The sequence below is a fragment of the Odontesthes bonariensis genome, chromosome 19 (assembly GCF_027942865.1).
Source record: "Odontesthes bonariensis isolate fOdoBon6 chromosome 19, fOdoBon6.hap1, whole genome shotgun sequence".
Lineage (NCBI taxonomy): Eukaryota > Metazoa > Chordata > Actinopteri > Atheriniformes > Atherinopsidae > Odontesthes > Odontesthes bonariensis.
The window spans coordinates 21,576,753-21,596,113 of record NC_134524.1 but is presented as its reverse complement, the minus strand read 5'-3'; the positions used below and the strand labels follow the sequence as shown (position 1 = coordinate 21,596,113).

Genomic DNA, 19,361 nt, shown 5'->3' with positions numbered 1-19,361 from the left:
GTGCCAAAAATGGTCATGTATTTCCTCACCAGCAACGACTAAACATGTAACAGTCAGATTTAGAATTTTTAGAGAGAAAAAAAATCCTAATTTTCAGTTCCCAGATACATAAAGTGTCAGATCCATAGATACCTAAACCCCCTCCCGTACCATTAGAGATGCAGAGCTTAAAACAGAGTTGTTAATAAAACCCGATGGGCCCTTTCCTCTTTGGTATTTAGGAGGCAACGTTTGGGAATTTCAAAAAGAATTTCAAATTTCAATTGTTCTTGAACAGTTTCGCCTTTTGCCTCAGTCCATTTTAAATGAGCACCGGCCCACTGAAAGGTGTGGTGTTTCTGGATCTTGTTCACATATGACTTCTTCTTTGCATGATGGAGCTTTTACCTGCATTTGTGGATGGCAAGGTGCATTGGCCATGTTAACAAGCGACATCATCATTTCGGGGGGTCCGGTTTGGCGACCTCAGAGTCGGGTCTCTGCTTTTTGCGGACGATTTGGTTCTGTTGGCGTCGTCAGGCCGTGACCTTCAGCTCTCACTGGAGCGGTTCGCAGCCGAGTGTGAAGCGGCTGGGATGACCATCAGCACCTCCAAATCTGAGACCATGGTCTTCGGCCGGAAAAGGGTGGAATGCTCTCTCCGGGTCGGGAATGAGATCCTTCCCCAAGTGGAGGAGTTCAAGTATCTCGGGGTCTTGTTCACGAGTGAGGGACGAATGGAACAGGAGATTGACAGACGGATCGGTGCGGCGTCTGCAGTGATGCGGGCTCTGCATCGGCCCGTCGTGGTGAAGAAGGAGCTGAGCCAGAAGGCGAAGCTCTCGATTTACCGGTCAATCTATGTTCCTACCCTCACCTATGGTCACGAGCTGTGGGTAGTGACCGAAAGAACGAGATCGCGAATACAAGCGGCCGAAATGAGTTTCCTCCGCAGGGTGGCTGGGCTCTCCCTTAGAGATAGGGTGAGAAGCTCGGTCATCCGGGAGGGGCTCGGAGTAGAACCGCTGCTCCTCCGCATCGAGAGGAGTCAGATGAGGTGGCTCGGGCATCTGGTGAGAATGCCTCCTGGACGCCTCCCCGGTGAGGTGTTCCGGGCCCGTCCCACTGGGAGGAGGCCCCGGGGAAGACCCAGGACACGTTGGAGAGACTATGTCTCTCGGCTGGCCTGGGAACGCCTCGGGGTCCCCCCAGAAGAGCTGGAGGAAGTGGCCGGGGACAGGGACGTCTGGGTCTCTTTGCTCAAGCTGCTGCCCCCGCGACCCGATCCCCGGACCAGCGGAAGATAATGGATGGATGGATGGATCATCATTTCTGGTAGTGTTCCTCTGTTATTAATGTTTGTGTCTCCACAGAGATGTCTCTGGGTTGTCATACTCTTTTAATCATACCATTCGGGTTATTAAATATTTAGATTATGTTGAGTATCCAGGAGGAAAAACATGCCATTGTCATTGTATGTCATTTCAAAAGTCATGATTTAAAAGTTTCCCATTTAGTTTTAAGACATCTTTGCAAGGGCGGGCAGGCCATTCGGGAGTAGCAGGAGTTTTCCCAGTGAGCCGTCAAACAATTGCACCAATAAATCCTATTGTGTTAAAGTTGGATGGAGACAAAAAAAAGCTTCCAAATCAACTTGAATATGCCTTGATAAACTAGCCCATGGCATGGTTATTGGCGGGAACATGGGTGGAGGGTGAAGTAGGAGGGTGATTGAATATGATTGGCGATGAAACAGTTTTACATATCCCCACCTCATAGCCAATCTACTTTGATCCACTTGAATCTGTGAAAACCTGGCCTCTTTTTCGTACTTGCTGACAGGTAGTTGGACACATTAAGATTGAACAACCCCCAGAGTCAGAACTGGCTCCAGACCCCAAAGACTGGAGGCCAAAAACTCCTCCTTGCGTATTGTATCAAGAAAAAGAGTTGAGTGCGTATTAGTTTGTTTTGGCAGTGATAAATAAAAAATCCAATTTGTCAGGTTGTCTGTTGGTTTGTGTACTGATCATTTTACACACCTTTTTTCTTTGTATTGCCTGTAAACAATTTCTATTGCTCTCTAAAAAGTCATATAAGCTGTATCACTATTAAAGGTAGGGTAGGAGATCCTGGATTTTGAGTCCAGCGAAGCTGCATTTTGAAAATACACCGGTAAAAAGTCCCAACCCTTTCCTTCACTTTCCCCCCGAAGGCACGCCTCTAGAGTACATGAACGCGCACGAGCACGAAGGTGCACGAGCGCTGTTCTGACAGCAAGCATCGATCGTTGCCGTATTTAGTATTTAGTTCATGCTAACTATACGTTTAATAATGCTAGGTGCTAGCCAAGCTGGCTCTAGTTTAGCTTCCTGCCAAGCTTCTGGACGCCTAATTCGTTCATGGAGCAGGGTACGCGCACAGGGGGAAGGAGGGGGAGGGAGGAGCAGATTGCAGTTTGATAGACGGCATCAGTATCCAATCATTGTGAATGGTCCGTTCACAATGATTGGATACTGTTTTTCCTAGATTGTACGTTCTAGAGGCCACTAAAACTTTTCATATTTGTGTCAAAACTTTTAATTAATTGGTTGCAATGGGGGTGTGAAGAGTATTTCAAGCAATATGTAAAAAAATGTTTCAGAAAAAGATCCCCTACCCCGCCTTTAAATGTGTATTAAATGTGCAGCAGAGTCCAGCAAACTGATGAGTTTACATTTGTTTCATTCAGCTCAAGGGCCTAGGTAAAGCGATTATTTTTCTTGATGGGAGCAAGACGGTTGTTTCTTATTTTGAAAATGGGTTTTAATGGCTTTTTTCTTGATGTTCTGTATCTGCTTATAGTATTTAAAGACACAACGACTCCCCAACAATCGCTTTGTCTAGACAGTGGGCAGTTCAGGGACAAATTCGCCCCCGCTCTTTTGTGTTGGTCTCCTGTGGTTTCTTGTAGTCATAAAGCTCAAATATCATAAAGCTCTGTGGCCATAATGGATAAAGGTTAAGTTCTGTGTAGATGACGCTGGCTTTTTGGCCGAATAGTCTTTGTTGTTTTGGGAAGGCTCATAACAGAGTGAAATGATCCGGAAGCATCAGAGTAGCAGCCATGATAAAAGCTAGCTGGATTTTCTAAATGTGAAAGGAAAGGAGCTGTAATATTTCCTTATACTGGACCATCCTTTACGAAAAGGGAGTAGATTATTCTGTCCCAAAATTCCATGTGACAGCAATATTCAAACCGTTTTGGTATTAAGTTGGCCATATCTAAATTAATATTTGAATAGGGTGAGTGGCTGTTCCCCTTCTTTCACTTTTGAAGTAATATTTTATAATCTTCTTATACCAATACGATGCCTTAGTAAAACAGTCAGATAAGAATACACGAGGGGAAGTAAGCAATGTCTTTTCTGTGGAAAGTTTTTTAACCATCAATAGTTTCACCACTGCAGACTGACCTTACAGCTTAGCCTAAGTGTGGTCAGATTTCTTAAAGGATAAGACCGGTTTTTTGACATTGGGCCCTTGATTTCACATTATAACATGATGTTCTACTCACCCCTGCTTGTTGTTGGTCATTCGGAGCTGTTCCGAAGATATTCGCGAGGCGTCTGGCTGCTCTCTTGAGATATTCGGCCATGAAACGGTTTCCTATGGGCAAGCTTATACAGGCACAAACTATGCTGTTTATAATTTATTAATTACTCTACACTAGCACTGATAACGTGGAGGTGCGTCGCTTACTTAAAAAAATCCGGGTTACTAATTTTGAATTTTAGCCGAATGAATAAATAGGCAGCAGGCCTGTGGGCTGTCTGTGGCAGTAGCACGACGAGGACGTCAGTAACACCCACTTTACGACAAAAAAAATCTAAATTACAGTAACCCGGATTTTTTTAAGTAAGCGACGCACCTCCACGTTATCAGTGATTTTTTTGGACTTGAATTTATTTTGACAAAATCTCATCACCCACCTGTCTGCATTCGTTTTTGTGATGTAACAGTGTAGCTGGGGAGGGGGGTTAATAATGTCACCTTTTTAGCATCCACACTCTCGAAGTCCTAAGTTGGATTCTGTGTATTTTTTTCTTCTTTTGTTCATTAATCAAATCATAAAGTACTATAAATACATCAGTCCTCACGTGGCTGAAACAGTGTGGCTTGTTTAAGGAGTCCATATTAAGGTTTGAGTTTTCCTCAGTGTTTTACACTTTTTTATGCATGTGAAATCTCTGCACAGCTACAAAGGCTAAATGAAATACTGATGGAGATTAGAAAACCTCTTTACACAGCCTGAAACAACTTGTCTCTCGCCAAGGCTTGTCCTGCTGGACTTCAAAACACCAGGATGAAATACATTTGCATAATACCCACCTAGTGGCTAATTTGGTATTTTGCAATCATTAAATAGAATGAGCAGCTGATTTGCACTCTTGTCTGTTCTGATCAATCAGCTGACGTGGTCTTAATGATGATGGACAAGGAGCTATGACACAAATCATGTTCAATCTTTTTTTTTTTTTTTTACATTAAAGCATGTGAACCTGTTCTGTTCTGACTCCCTTAGAGTGAACACCAAGGCAATCAAGGCAAAGACAACTTATTACCTCACTTTAACAGGATGAAACTTTGAGCAGAACCTGGCTCTCAAAGGAGGTCCTGACAGATAATCCATAAAGTGACTGTCTACTTACTGTAGTAAAGAATCTGTGCACATTTTGTAAGATGCAGGGGTTTAAAATGTATCCAGGTTGATGTATACTTTCTCCTTTATTAACAGCTTGCATCTACAATGCATACCCACAGTCCAACTCTACCACTGACTTAACTGTTTTACTTTTTCGGTGTGTGTCTGAGGCTAAAGGCTAGAGGCCTCGACGGAAACAACATTTCACCGAGGCCTCTAGCCTTCAGCCTCATACAGATTAAGAAGCTTACTGATACTCAGCCCAAGAAGAAGTTGGATGCTAGATGCAGAAAAGCAGCAGGGGCAATTCCAATGGTAGTTTTGTAGGTTTGTGGCCTAGGTATACAGTCTTTGAGTATTATTTATTTATTCTTTAATCTGTCTATTATGCAGTACAGTTTTGGGGAAAATCAACAATAAATTGCTAAAGCACCACTTTTGAATTAGTTGAAATATGCCAGTTATTACTTACAGGCCTAGAACATTGAGATGTAGGCTCTAGATATGTTGATATTTTTACCTCTGCCTTCTTTCACTTCACTAGCTCTTTTGTATCCTAAACACAACTTGACCAAACTTGCAATCTCCAGCTATTGCTTTGTAGCCGCCAGGCATCCCTCAGGAATACTAAGCAGGACATGGAGGGTTGTTTGGTGCTTAATGGACCGCGTATGGTGAACAGATACACTCGCTCAGTCATTCTGTGTCTGCCTGTCAGTTCAGGCTGCTGCCTCTGCTGATTGCTCACTGTGGTAATCGGTGTTTCACACAAACACACACACTAAAAGAACAGTTTGTGTTTCACAAACAGATGCACGCACATGCCGAGACAGATAAGCAGCGCATCTCTCAGTCATTCATACGCACATCACAAAAGAGCGCTAGTCCTTGCGAACCGTTCACACAGATGCTCACACACACTTGAATGAATCCAAGCTTGGATCTATATTTGCAGTGTTATCCATCACGCTGCTAGTTGACTGCATTGATCGGCGAGATCTGCCTAATAGACAGACGAGACACACACTGGCAAGCCACTGAATGTTCTCACACCTCTGAAATGACGGTGAAATTGTTCTGACTGTGGTCATTGTCATTGTCAACAGTGGCAATCACAATAAAAGATGATGTGGAAGGTAATTTAGCAAACTTTTATCTCTGAGTTTTTTTTCCCCCACTTTCTGCATATATATCAGTGGTTGGTGCCAAGGTCTGGCAAGAAACAATTTTTCTTATATATGCAATTTAATCTTGAATTAATTTTTCTTGTACATAGGTACAAGTGATGGTGAGTGTGTCCTTCACCAGCCCTCTTTGACCACCTAATCTAACAAGCTTTATTGATTAAAACAACTTTGATTTAGTCAGCGAGGACTACAATCGCCGACAGTGGAACACAAAAGGGCAGGACAGATAAAGACAAGAGACAGAAGACAGACAATGACAGGTGTGTGTGTGTGTGTTAAGGCCTCAGTATGCTTCTCCGTCGCAATCCCTCAAGCCGTCTCCATAGTCCGTCCTTTCGAAGTTCTCCGTCGGGCTGTCGGATACGCAGGCAGTTCACCTCCCGATCAGTAGGCGTTGCTACGTTAAATTACCCAATCTTGCGACATCTATCGTGAAAGTCGTTGTTTGATTGTTTACCTTCCGGATAAGATAAGAAGATGAATAGATTAATAAGATAAGACAAGAATTTTGGCCGACGCACTCAAGCGACGGAGAGCGTCTCTGAGAGGGTCTCCGCTGACGGAGAGGGCTCTCCGTAGGCGACCATAAATCAGCCTTAAGGTGTACTGTGGTGCATATAGATGAATGTATGGAAGTTTTTGTTGTGGTCTGTAAGTAACCTCCGTATCCACTAGAAATAAAGCCGTCCAGCAGTCAGACATGTTGACCTTCAACACTTACTCAGCATCAACCAGTGACCACTGCCAGTGACAGGCTGGATCACAGCTGGTGCTGGTGCTGGTGTGTAGGGCCACCAGTGCTCTGGATTGCCCCCCAGTCCTCGCAGGACCCGTGCAGCCCAGCTAGACCCTACCAGCAAAAGAGCCAGCTAGGGGCAACAGGAAAAAGGACCAGCCCAGAATCAGCGGCCCAGCCAGTAGGGTTAGGGTTAGGGTTAGGGGGAGAGTAGCACCCCCTATACCCGTACAAAACATCTAGCAGTAGTTACTTCATTAGACGTTGAGGTTTAGGCTGTTTTCTAACTGCCAGACTGCCAAAACCCGTGCTGTGCGAACCCCAACTATGTGACTAACGATAGGTGATGCGAGAAGGTGGGGGGGGCAAGAGAGGACAGCGACACATCTCTGCATTTTTGCAGCTATGAACAAATGTGTTTTTGTAATCTTTTTTAAGTTAATTAGTCAATTAAGTGTTAATAAAACTGAATAAACAAATGATAGAATAAAATTAATGGAGTCTGAATAATACACACACACACACACACAGGAGCAGACAATCTGAAATGCCTCAAAACAAAATTCATTAAATATTCTTGGGGACGGATGATCCAAATAATCCTGAACAAGTTGTGTTTCTTCGATAAATCTCTTGAAACATCAAGAGTGGGAGGAATTATTGCAGAAGGGAAAAACAAGCATACCCACTCTACCCACACACATGGGTTGAAAGTTATTTGCAGTCTTTAAGAGCCTTATTTCATCATTTGTTATAAAGTGCTTCAAGTGATGTCACTAAACTACACATTTGAAAATCTGTGGTTTTATAAAAGGGACCTCCATCCACTGCCAAAAATTGTGCTGAAAGGCCAGGTAAAGCAAGACTTACGATAAATAATTTATGTCATACGTTCTCGTGAATAATGTCGTCACGTTTGGTCCAATTATAATACAATTCGTCACTGAACGCTGCTCTACACAAAACAGCTTAAAACAATGTTGTCTTTTCAAGATTTATGAGCTTTTATTGTGACCCTGTTGCATTTTCTGCATTGTGGATGGTAACATCTCCTGTGTCGCAGGTCAGTGGTCAGCTGACTCATCCATCTATCCAAGTCCCCCCAAATGTTCATGCAGACAGCAACAGCCAATAATTAATTTAGAGATTATTCAATTCCCAGTGGCAAATGCATATGAAGTGTACAAATGGTGACTGTGGCATAGTACAAGAAAATTTTATTTTAATGTTAACCATGAAGTTTTCTAATTCTAACCAAGTATTTTAAATTCAAATCTTAAGCAAGCGATGTCACTCCCTGAACTCAATCAGGGAGCGACAACAGTATAACATTTTTTATCAATTTATCATCTGAAAGTAAGTGAACAGTTGCCGAAACCTAGAGTGCACTCATAATCCAGGGTGTAGTGTAGTGGTTTTTTAAAGGGAAATATTTTAGAATAACGTTTGCTTGTTCAATGTGCAAACGTTCATGCAGCATTGGTTCTATTCCTTTTTTTGCCACCTGTAGGGGGCAGCAGTTTAGAGGATATCCCACAGGGTTGTTTTGATTGGAGGGCTTGTTGATCCATCCATACCCTCCTCTTCCATACGGCCTTTCTTGCCGTAATATGAGATCATCTTAATTAATTTCATCCCCTCATGCATGTAATGGTAATTTTATGTCTTATACCAACAAAGAGTATGTCAATCTGATTTGTCAAACAGATAGCATCTCAATTCTCCGTTTCACTGAGTTGTCTGAAGTAATGTTCAGTCTCATAGAAGAAGAGGAAAGGGATTACATTTCCGATGTGTAATTATTATTTCGATTTTCTTGTTCCATTTCTTGGCTATTTGTTTGCACCATGATAATACACAGAAGTTATGACAAAACATTGATATCGTGAAGGAGTTTCATGAGTAAAAAAAAAAAAAACAAGTAGATGTGATTTCAGATCTTGAAAACGTAAAACAGACACAAACAGAACTTTATTCATTTTTTTATGTTGTAATAAATCCCTTATTACTGTAAGCACACACTTACGGATAAAACATATCAACACATTCTAACTTAATAGAAGATTAAAGCATGGTGTCATCTCTGTTTCCATTCAAAGGAAACTGGATCAGCATATAGTTGAAACTGTGAAATAGGTGACACTTTGTAATATGAACAAAACTTTAATTAAATATAAGTATATTAGATGTGTCTTCTGTGATTTATGTTCATCATAATGCTGTAAAGGTTAATCATCCATGAAATAGACGGTAAATGACAGTATGACATTCCGGATTACTTTTATCTGAGCTGGGACTGTAATGATTTTGCATTATATTTAAATATCTCCATATGGTTCGCATCCTGTCAGGTTTTGGTCCCCATTATTCATGTGTACAGTACACACACACACACACACACACACACACACACACACACACACACACACACACACACACACACACACAAAGGCAGGGAAATGTATTTGATAGTTTTCCTCCAGATCATTCTGATAAAAGTCTGAGATAAAATTACGAATGAAATGAAAAATGACTTTACTTGTCCCAAAGGGAATTAAAATGTTCTAATTTTAGTTTTCATCAATCAATATAAGCTTTCATTATGTATAGTTATTGCTGCTGGCAGGAATAACCTGTATCAATCTGTGCTGCAGTAGAGTTATAGAAGCCTCTTACTTGACACACTCCATTGCTGCAACACCATGTTATGTACACCCTGTACTGCAGTATTGTCCTATTATGTTCATCAATTTGTTCTTCTTTTTACAATCAGGTCCAGGGGCTCTAGAAATGTCCCCACAGCAAGGGGCCAGCCTTCTTCATCACTTTGTTCAGCTTCTTTGAGTCTCTAGCAGATTGCACTGTCTACTATGGACTTATAGAAAATATGCAACATCTAGGTGCAGACATAAGCTTGCTCAAGAAGCACAGTCTGTTCTGTCCCTTCTTGGAAACAGCCCCAGTGTTGCATTTCCAGTCTAGTCTGCAGTATATATGTATAAGGCCGGGTGTCTGTGATCCTCAAGCATTTGCAGCTCTTCAGGATTACGGATTACCTTCACAGACACACAAACATTTAGCCTTAAACTATGGTCTATTTGTGAGGCAGTCAATAATCCAGGTGATTGTGGAGGCATCCACCTTTATTTTCTGCAGCTTCTTTAATAACAGTAAAGGGCAGGATTGTAAAAGCACTGGAGAAATCAAAGACCATGATCCTCACCATGCTGCCTGCTTTGTCCAGATGAGAATGGGCTCACTAAAGCAGGTAAAAGATGGGATCTTCAACACCAACCCCAGGACATTAAGCAAACTGCAGTGGGTCCTGAAAGGTGTTCACTTGTCTACTGAGGGGAGCCAATAACTCAGTTTCAGGTTTCTAAATGACTTTCATGATGTGGGATGTTAGGGCAGCGGAGATAAGACAGAATGTCTTCCACAGTACTGGAACGTTCTCCCGACTAAGGCTAAAGTTGAAGAAGTGCCGTAGAGTCATCAGGACCCTGGACCTGAGACCATCTGGACATGCAGCCGCGTTCTGGTTCAGTCTCTCCAGCTGCTTTTTCACCTGATTGCCAGAGAAAAACAGGACGGAGAGGGCAGCAGATGAGGTCTCAATGTGTCCTAATATAGGGTGTGTGTCCTTATTCAGTCCTTATTTGATGACATGATTGAGGTGTGACAGGGAGGCTGTGGGAACAGGTAGTATGTGAGGTCTGTGTTGCTGGAGGCAGGTGAGGAGGATGATGGAGTGTCTATCTGAGCTGAATCTTTTAAAAGAAATGTTCAGTCCAGGTTTCATCAGTCTGATCCTCTATTATCTTCAAGCCTGTGATTATGTTTTCATCCCAGTGACCACATATCTCTCACGTTCTTCTGTTAGAGCTTGTGTCCTAGCTTCTTTTTCTTAGCTACTTTTTCAGCTGTTACTGAACAGTCCTCAATAACTCCCCGTCTCATTTCCTGAAGGCTTTCCTTTCCATATTCAGTAGCTTTTTAGGCTCCCTGGTAATCCAGGGTTTGCCATTTGGTACGTCACAACCCGGCACGTAAGGCGATGACAAAGAGTGGAAACACACCGTTGATAGTAGCCAATAAAGATAAACGGATAAATTAACCAAATCTTTATCGCCAAAAGATAAAATCGTGGCATCAGGAAACCTCAGTATATCAGTGGTGTAGGAGGTGGATGGGAATGAAGATTAGTGCTTGAGTGTTGCGTATCAAACAGAAAGAACCGAACCCAGCATTACCACAGGTCTGCCTCCTGCAGGGAGAGAGGGAGAGGTTAATTACAACCAGGCTATGTAGACCCTCTCACCTGTCAACCTAAAGCAAACAATTACTGCAGGATGGCAAGGGCCGTCACAGACACCTCACTGTCCTGGTGGGAATTATACTCTCCACACAGACGTTAATATAATGTCTTCTCTTCGGCTGTCTGACTGAACTTTTTCAAAGTCTGCAGGTTGCCACTGAACAATGGGCATGTAGTTGGAGGTAAGGAGAACCAGATCGTGGTGGGATTTTGCTGTCGGAGAATGTGCAGAAGAGCGGTATGCCTCTTCTACTTTTGTATAGAAAACACACAACTTTTTATTTTCCCTGGTGGTGAAGTGCGACTGGGAGGGAAACATGATCCAAATCGCCATGAATGAGTTTGGATTATGTGTTTAAAGCCTGGCAACGACTAAGCCGGGTCCGCTGTATCAGCAGTGTTGCCTGGTAACAAATACACGGCTACCAGAGAAACACAGATGAACTCTTGGTGGATAATGTGGACGTAACCTCACAGCTAGCAGTCCTGTCCTGGTTCTAGACCCTCTCCTTCACAGTGACATGTCACTGTCAACGTGATCCCAAAGCGCTATAAAATTTTGAGGCATTTGAGAAACAACACTTATCACGAGCACTCGGAGCCAATTTGGTTCTCACTGTGTATTTACCAGATAAGTCAGAGGCACCCGCTAGCCAGCTGAGTAACAACTTGTGTGCGTGAGTGTGTCATGCTGTGCCTCCAATAAGACTATGACCTCGAAAAAGTTGTGCAAAGCACTCCCACACAAACACTAGTTCATTCCACATGCATCTCTTACACACTGCTTGTCCCACAAATCAGAGATGAGATAAAGCAGTGCAGAAATGTGTAGTCGTGTGTGTACGTGTGTGTTTTGGTGTTTGACTGCAGGTCTTTTCATTTTGCGAAGGAAGGGGTAGAAAGACACAGAGAGAGCTCATGTGCACTCCTCAGAAAGCCGACACAGCGTGATGGGAAGGAGAGCCGAGATACACGAAAGCTCAATCGGTGATGATCACTTAAATATTTTTGCTTGTGTTGATCCTGCACAGCTGAGCTTTTGAAGGTAAATGTGTCTTGAAGATTGAAATATGTGTAATGTGTGATATAATACAGGCTTGCATGTCAAAAACAAAATACTAACATGAATTTCAGACATTACATGACAAGAGTGACAGATAATGCGTTATCTAGAGGAACAAAAGAAGAGAAACGCAGTGAGCCTGAGTCAAGCTATGACAGGAATTATGAATAAAGTTAATGGAACAATCATGTTTGGGGCATTTTACTGAGCTTTTTGGGTAATTGTATTCACTTTTAACCTTTTTTTGTTTGTTTTTGCATTTCTCCAACAGCCACAAACTTTTAAGCTTTCCTGCAGGAATTCAAAATCGTGTCAAAAAAGTTGCTAATAAGCCAAAGGGCCAATCAAGCTAATTCATTCTGTCCAAATGAAGCAGAAGTTGATCTGATTTTCTTCCACTCGAGGTTTTGTTGGTCACTTAAAGTTGCTGTGATTTTTTTAATTCTTGCTGGCACCCTGGTTTAGTACTGAGGTACATTAGGAGAGAGTGACCCAAACTTTTCTTCCTGCAGAGCGGTATACAAAGACGCAAACTTCTTATCGGCTTTGTAGGGGTATCACACTGGCACTAGCTCTACATTTTGAGCTCACCTTCAGGGATCAACAGTGTCAATGTAAAAAATGGGCCATGATTGCAGTCACAAGCTATAAATTATATCTTCCTTTCGTCTTGGGCTGCACAGCAGTGTGGTGGTTAGCATTGTCCCCTCACAACATCACAATAGCATGCATGGTTGTTTGAGTCTTTTATGCCTGCAATGGACTGGCGATCCATCCAGGGAGTACCGAGCCTTACGCCCAATGGCAGCTGGGATAGGCTCCATCCCCCGTGACCCTGAATTGGATTAAGCTGGTGTAGAAAATGGATGGATGTCTTTCATCTTTGTTACCTCCTGGGAGATGACTCACAACAAAGTAGGTTTTCCAGAATGTAACATTTTGTCATCTTTATTCGGTAATTTTCTTGAATGAGGAAATAGCCAAAGCCATCACATATTGCCTGATTAGGGTTTTTGATTTCTTGGAGTTGGAACGTTTGCAGGGTCATTTCTCTAGCATTTGTTCAACCCAGGTGAAGCTTAAGTTTCACATCTTGTGAGCGCTAACTTGACCACAAGCACTCACTGTATGGTATTTTCGTCACGGACAGTGGGGAAGAAGCATGACCCGTTGAGATTCTTCTTTCATTTATCATAATGCTTTTTATTCCGTCGATGGTGCTTGTTGTTAATCAACTGTGCTCCATGAATAAAATTGCCGTTGTTAGTACGTATTAGAATTCCAGCATACACAATTGGCACAGTAGTTGTTTATGCCAGAGCTCTGTTTCCGTTGTGTTTCCTGCTCACAAGCAGGAAGAATTGCCCTTCCTGGGCATTTCTGTTCATTCATACAAGTCTCTGATGAAGCAAGCAAAGTTCTACCACCATCTCTGGTTAAAAACACTCCCACACAGTGTTAGAGCCTGCTTGTTACTTGTTATTGTGTGTCACTCAATCCTAGCCTTTCTTGAAGACAGAATACCTGTATAAATTGCTTGACGATGGGGATAGATTTCAATCCAACGCCCTACATCAATCACAATAAATGCCGTAATGGACTGCATTTCTATATGTAGCCTGGCTAAATGGGCTCAGGACACAAAAATCTTATTTTGGGGTCTTTATTCTGAACAGAAAAATTGGTGAAAGTCATATTTCGTTTGTATTCGTATACTAAGAGTGCAGAATAACTGCAATGGCTGATCACTGTAAAACGAACGGCGCACAAATTCACAGTTAAACATCTTACATTCACAGACATTAACAAACCATCATTGAATGTGTGAATATACTGACAACCCAAGACACGGCAGACACGAGGCTCTACGCTGTTATGGGAAACAGACTCGGTCCCGTGAATCCGCTATGCATCAGCAAAATACAGAGGCATCACTACAAAATACTTAACAAAAACATGGTCATGAGTTATTTCTAACAGTCTTATAGCTATTATTTCATGCCACTTGTTGCACTTAGGAACACATTTTACCTTAAAATCCACTCCCACATGTGGCCAAACCCACATGTCCGTGTTGTTGTAAACAATATGGCGTCTCACATCCGGGTATTCTTCCGGACCGCTACCCAAACACCACACCCAACGGTGGGACTCCCTAATGGAGACCGGTGGCTTAAACATATAGTCACCTTTTTCCACCTGGCTACATATAGCACCTATCAAGTGTTGTTGACCAATCAAAGCATTTTTACACTTTTACACAAGCCACGTTTACTCATTCCCATACACATTCACACAGAACCTCTGATATAGATATGTGGGGCATTGTGGTGTGGGAATGTATGTGATAGAGAAAAGGGCCAAGACATGCTGTATGAGTGTGTGTGAATGCGTGAATGAGGCCTGCAGCGTAAAAGCCCTTTGGGTGTTCAGCTAGACTAGCACCATATTAGTACAGTCCGTTTACCTTTTACCATTCATCATAAGGACCGGGGAACCACAAATCTTCCGGCCACTGGATGACCTACTCTGTGTGCTGAGTCACAGCCGCCCACGGTGTCAGTGAGTTAGGAAATACTGAAATACTGTTCTCATACTCATACATAAATTACAACCATTAACTGACAACAGTAATTTTACATGTAAGAGGTGTAGATTTAACTTACACTATGATGAAATATGATGACGTGCTGTTGTAAATCCACTGGATAATTACAACAGTTCCGTAAAGTGTGGGTTCAGACGCAGCAAAGCATCAATTTGCAGTGACAGGAATATAGACTACCATTAATGTCTTTCTGAGACATGATCTAAAGCACAGTGTTGCATTTCTACAGCAGAATATCTTTTATCAACCAACAAATTATCTTCATCCATCCGTCCATTTTCTATGCCTGCTTATGTCCAATTTAGGGTCGCAGGGGGGGCATGAGCCTATCCCAGCTGTCATTGGGCAGGAGGCCGGGTAGAGCCTGAAAATGACCTTTACTTAACAGCTATTCTGAAATCTTCCACGTAAAGGTTTTTACCAAATTCGCCTGACTATAATAACAGTTAAAAAACAGTAAAACACGCAGACTCTGGTATCAAACTATCGCCTTTGATTTCTTATGGCAGCTTCATAAATTTAGTGCATGTAAAACGTGCTGTTCCCTGTGCTGTGATGTACTATGATTAATTAATGATAGGTCAACCAATCAATGCAGCATCTTTAGCCTTCACCGTATGTTAACACTGATGACATTCACTCACCCAGGCCCCTCGGAACAGACTGACTATAATGAGACCGCTGCTGTCAAAGAGAGCAGCATACACTGAAGCAAGGGGACCAGTTCAGGTGTATAAGAGTTTTCATCTGACTACCAAAACCGCATAATAACTAGTCGTGCTCTCTGCTGTCGTTCTTTCAGACTATGCTTGGCCTCTCCCAAGCGCCCTATGCCCGATCTGGATCTACCTGGACGTGTTGTTCTCCACGGCCTCGATCATGCACCTCTGCGCCATCTCCCTGGATCGATACGTCGCCATCCGCAACCCCATAGAGCACAGCCGCTTCAACTCCAGAACCAAAGCCATGATGAAGATCGCTGCCGTCTGGACCATATCCATAGGTCAGCCTCCGTCAATGTCCGTCATTAAATGTGTTCTGATTCTGCACACACAGTCAAGTTTAACGGGATTAATCCAAGACAAGAGTGACTTTCAAACAAAAATTCTCACCGGCAGCATAATCCACTAGATTACTCAGAATCAATACTGGCCACATTTGCATGATTGTGTTGTTTACATTCACGCTGTCAGGAGAAAGAAGTCTATTGATTCTGGACACACTCCTAACTTTCAATCTCACTGTGACACTGTGGCAAACAGCTTCGTTTCTTCTGTTTGTCTGAGTTCTACTGATTAAAACTTACAGCATGCAGTTCCTCTGAGACATAAGAGAGGCTCAACTTGTCATTTCACTGAACCACTGGATGAAAACAAAGCTTATGCTTATCCTTAGCAGGTGGAGTTTGGCAGTTATTGATTTGCATTGTGTATGGATGTACAAATCTTTCTGCACTATTGACCATTTTTAAGCTCCAGTTTGGGCTTTCTCTGCCTCAAGTTATTGTGGAAATACAGTGGCTTGGTTTCCAGGCACCAGGAAACGATTTAGAATCTAATGGAGTATAATTTAGAGAGCACTTAGTATTGCTCTCAAATGATTATTTACCTGTGTAGCAACTTCTCTGAGTCGGCACATTTTTGATAGGATTTGCTCTCCTATTCACTATAAACCTGGATTAATCTTACTTCAACTGCTCGTGTGCAAGATTTCAGCTCACCCTAATACTTTCTGAAATTTTTCTTTAGGTGTTATGACCACTGAGCTTGTTTAACTGAAGCTATATTACCCCAAGAGCAAAACATCAAACAACCTATAGATGTGAACTCGGCCAAACATTAACTCGTGGCTTTTGAAATACTTCCTTTGGTTCCCTTTTGAGAGGGAGAAATATCCCAACATGTTTATGTAAATCCTTTGCCTTTGAATCCTTTGAATAATATTCAGTGGTTGCTATGATATCTTTTACATATTTTGGGAGACAAGAGTAGACTAGCAACGGCTTTGCTAAAGTGGCAAGGACATTGCTACCTCATAGCAAATTTTCCAAATAAATAAAGGTTTTAAGCTTCTTTTCTGTTTCAACCTGACACGAACAATAGGCGACGTTTTCCACAATGCCACCCCTCAATCCCTCCCTTTCCTCTCCCCTTGTTAGAGTAATTTCCCTCACAATTTTCTCTACTATGTGTGCGCTCTTGTGTCTTGCTCTGCGGGTATCCGATGACTTTTAAAACTCTTCTCTCAGTGCTGTCTTGCTCTCTCTGACCTCTAGTTTCGATTGATGTCATTTCTTGCCCTTTAAGGCCCTGCAGGGCTTCCGTCTCTCACCACATACACACACATAAACACATTAATACACACATACAGATTGCCTGAGAATATAATTATGTCTTCTGACCTTACAGTTAAAATGGTTCCATGGAAAGTCGTTGCATTCGTTCATGAAAACCCCCCTTAGGATAAATTGGTGCAGCTTGTAAAGTCACAAGGACCATCCAGGAGAAATGCATATGTGCTAATGGGATCCTATATGAGACTTAATACATGTGAATACATTGAACAAAAGAGAAACATATAATTGTATCGGAAATTGTATATTTAAAAAGATGTTTTACTCATCATTAGATTGTATATCATTGCATGTCATTTTTAGATTGACAAAAGGTTTCTTTTAAAAGAGCAAATCTGTACTATTCTGTTGGCTCAGATAAAATGCTCAATCTTTCCCCAGTGATTAAACACCGAATGGAAACATATTATTTCCATTTTGTCTTTTGTGACATGTCTGTGAAATGCTTTTAAAAAAGCACTCCATGCCTGCCTTTGGTGGTAAAGCTTTGCACGACTATGTTAATGAGAATCTGGACACGAATTACAATTAATCTTGAAGCATGTTAAAGGGATAGTTCGCCTCTTTTGACATGAAGCTGTGTGACATCCCATACTAGCAATATCATTTATTGAATTTGACTTACCCCCGCTGCGTCCTGTGAGCCGAGTTCCAGCCTCGTTTTGGTGTTGACGAAGGTAGTCCGGCTAGTTGGCTGGGGCCACAAAAATAAAGCGTTTTGCTTCTCAAAACGATATGCGTTCAAAAGAGTATTACATTTGCATCACAAAATCGTTCAACCAGAAAAAGTCAGACCTCACAATCGCTTGGCGCTATTTTCTCTCTCTTCGTATCACTGCGTGCTGCCACCTGCCGATAGCCGCGCCTGTTACGATGTTTCCTGCTCGGAAGCAGGGGACTGCTCGGTCTGCACTTCGGTCTGCACGGTCTACACAGCACGCATTGATATGAAGGTAGAGAGAAAATAGCGACAAGCGATTGTGAGGTCTGACTTTTTCTGGATGAATGATTTTGTGATGCAAATGTATTTCCCTTTTGAACGCATATTGTTTTGAGAAGCAAGACGCTTTATTTTTGTGGCCCCAGCCAACTAGCCGGACTACCTTCGTCAACACCAAAACAAGGCCGGAACTCGGCTCACAGGACGCAGCGGGGGGCAAGCCAAATTTAATAAATGATATTGCTAATATGGGATGTCATACAGCTTCATGTAAAAAGAGACGAACTATCCCTTTAATACCCTATGAAAGAGCATTTAGGACTGAGCCGGAGAGCTCACACTAGCATACTCAGTAAACTGAGCTCAGACTACCAACATATCAAAATGGGAGAAAAATACTCTACTGGCAGTTTTATTCTCAAATGCCTTTGTTCCTCATATGTCATTTGACCCGAGAAAGTTGACTCTGATCAGTCTTTAAGGCAATATCTCATTATAAGTCATGCAGTAGACTAGCTCAGGTTGTTAAAACACCACACCACACACAGGAATGTTAAAATAATGTAACAGCCATTCTCAATGGTAAGCAGTCCAAACCACTTCATAGTTCCTCTGTTGCATGAAATAGAGTTTGTACAATTTAATATTTTGAAATATTTGGTATGAGCACCTTTAATCTTCAACACAGCCTGAAACCCTCTTAGACCAGCTTTCTTGTCATTTCAGTAGTCTTCAGGAATAGTTCTCCAGGCTTCTTGAAGGACATTCCAAAGCTCTTCTTTGGATGTTGGCTGCCTTTTGTTCTGTTCTCTGTCAGGATGATCCCGCATAATGTTGAGGTCTGGGCTCGGGGAGGATTCATCCCTCCATAAGACCTGCTGCCACTGATTCTCACTCCAGTTATCATTTGGCATACCTCAGCCTTTTCTCTATTCCCCTTCTTTAAGAATGTTTTTTTGACGGCAGTCCTTCCATTGAGACCATTTCTGATGAGTCTTGAGTAAACAGTAGATGGATCAATTGAAGCTCTTTAAGAATCACCTTGTTGTTGTCAAACTGTGTTATTTGGTATTTTATTGTATATACAACCAATGAAATGGGAACATGTTTTTTTTAGAGAAGCTGCTAGTAGCAAAGTGCCTAAAGATACAATTTAAAATTGGTTCTTTGCTAGACTGTCTGTTCTGTATAGACACAGCACTGGTTCATCCCTGGTGTTGGATGCCTTTTTGATACTTGAAATATTCATAGGTCGTCAAAAAAAAAACAAATTGGGTCTTTGGAAGTGAAATGTAAAGAAAAGTGGGGAAGCTTAAGACTTTTAAACCACTCTTCAGAAGAATCTTACAGTTACACAAGTACAATACAGGTAAGTATGTGTCCAATCATGTGCAGGCATCCGGTTTTCTGAAGAAATTAGTAGTTTGAAAGCAAATCTTTAGTCTCAATAAAATTTTACAAGTCTTTGTTTGTCAGCTACTTTTGAATCAAAT

General features: G+C 42.0%; 1 protein-coding gene across 1 annotated transcript in view; it reads left to right on the top strand.

Annotated features, from left to right (window-relative positions):
- The window catches only part of htr2cl1 (5-hydroxytryptamine (serotonin) receptor 2C, G protein-coupled-like 1), a 186,687-nt gene that overhangs the window by 152,082 nt on the left and 15,244 nt on the right, over positions 1-19,361 (top strand). Inside the window, exon 6 of the mRNA XM_075451399.1 lies at positions 15,378-15,578. Coding sequence (XP_075307514.1) covers positions 15,378-15,578 — 201 coding nt within the window. The remainder of the gene's footprint in view (positions 1-15,377; positions 15,579-19,361) is intronic.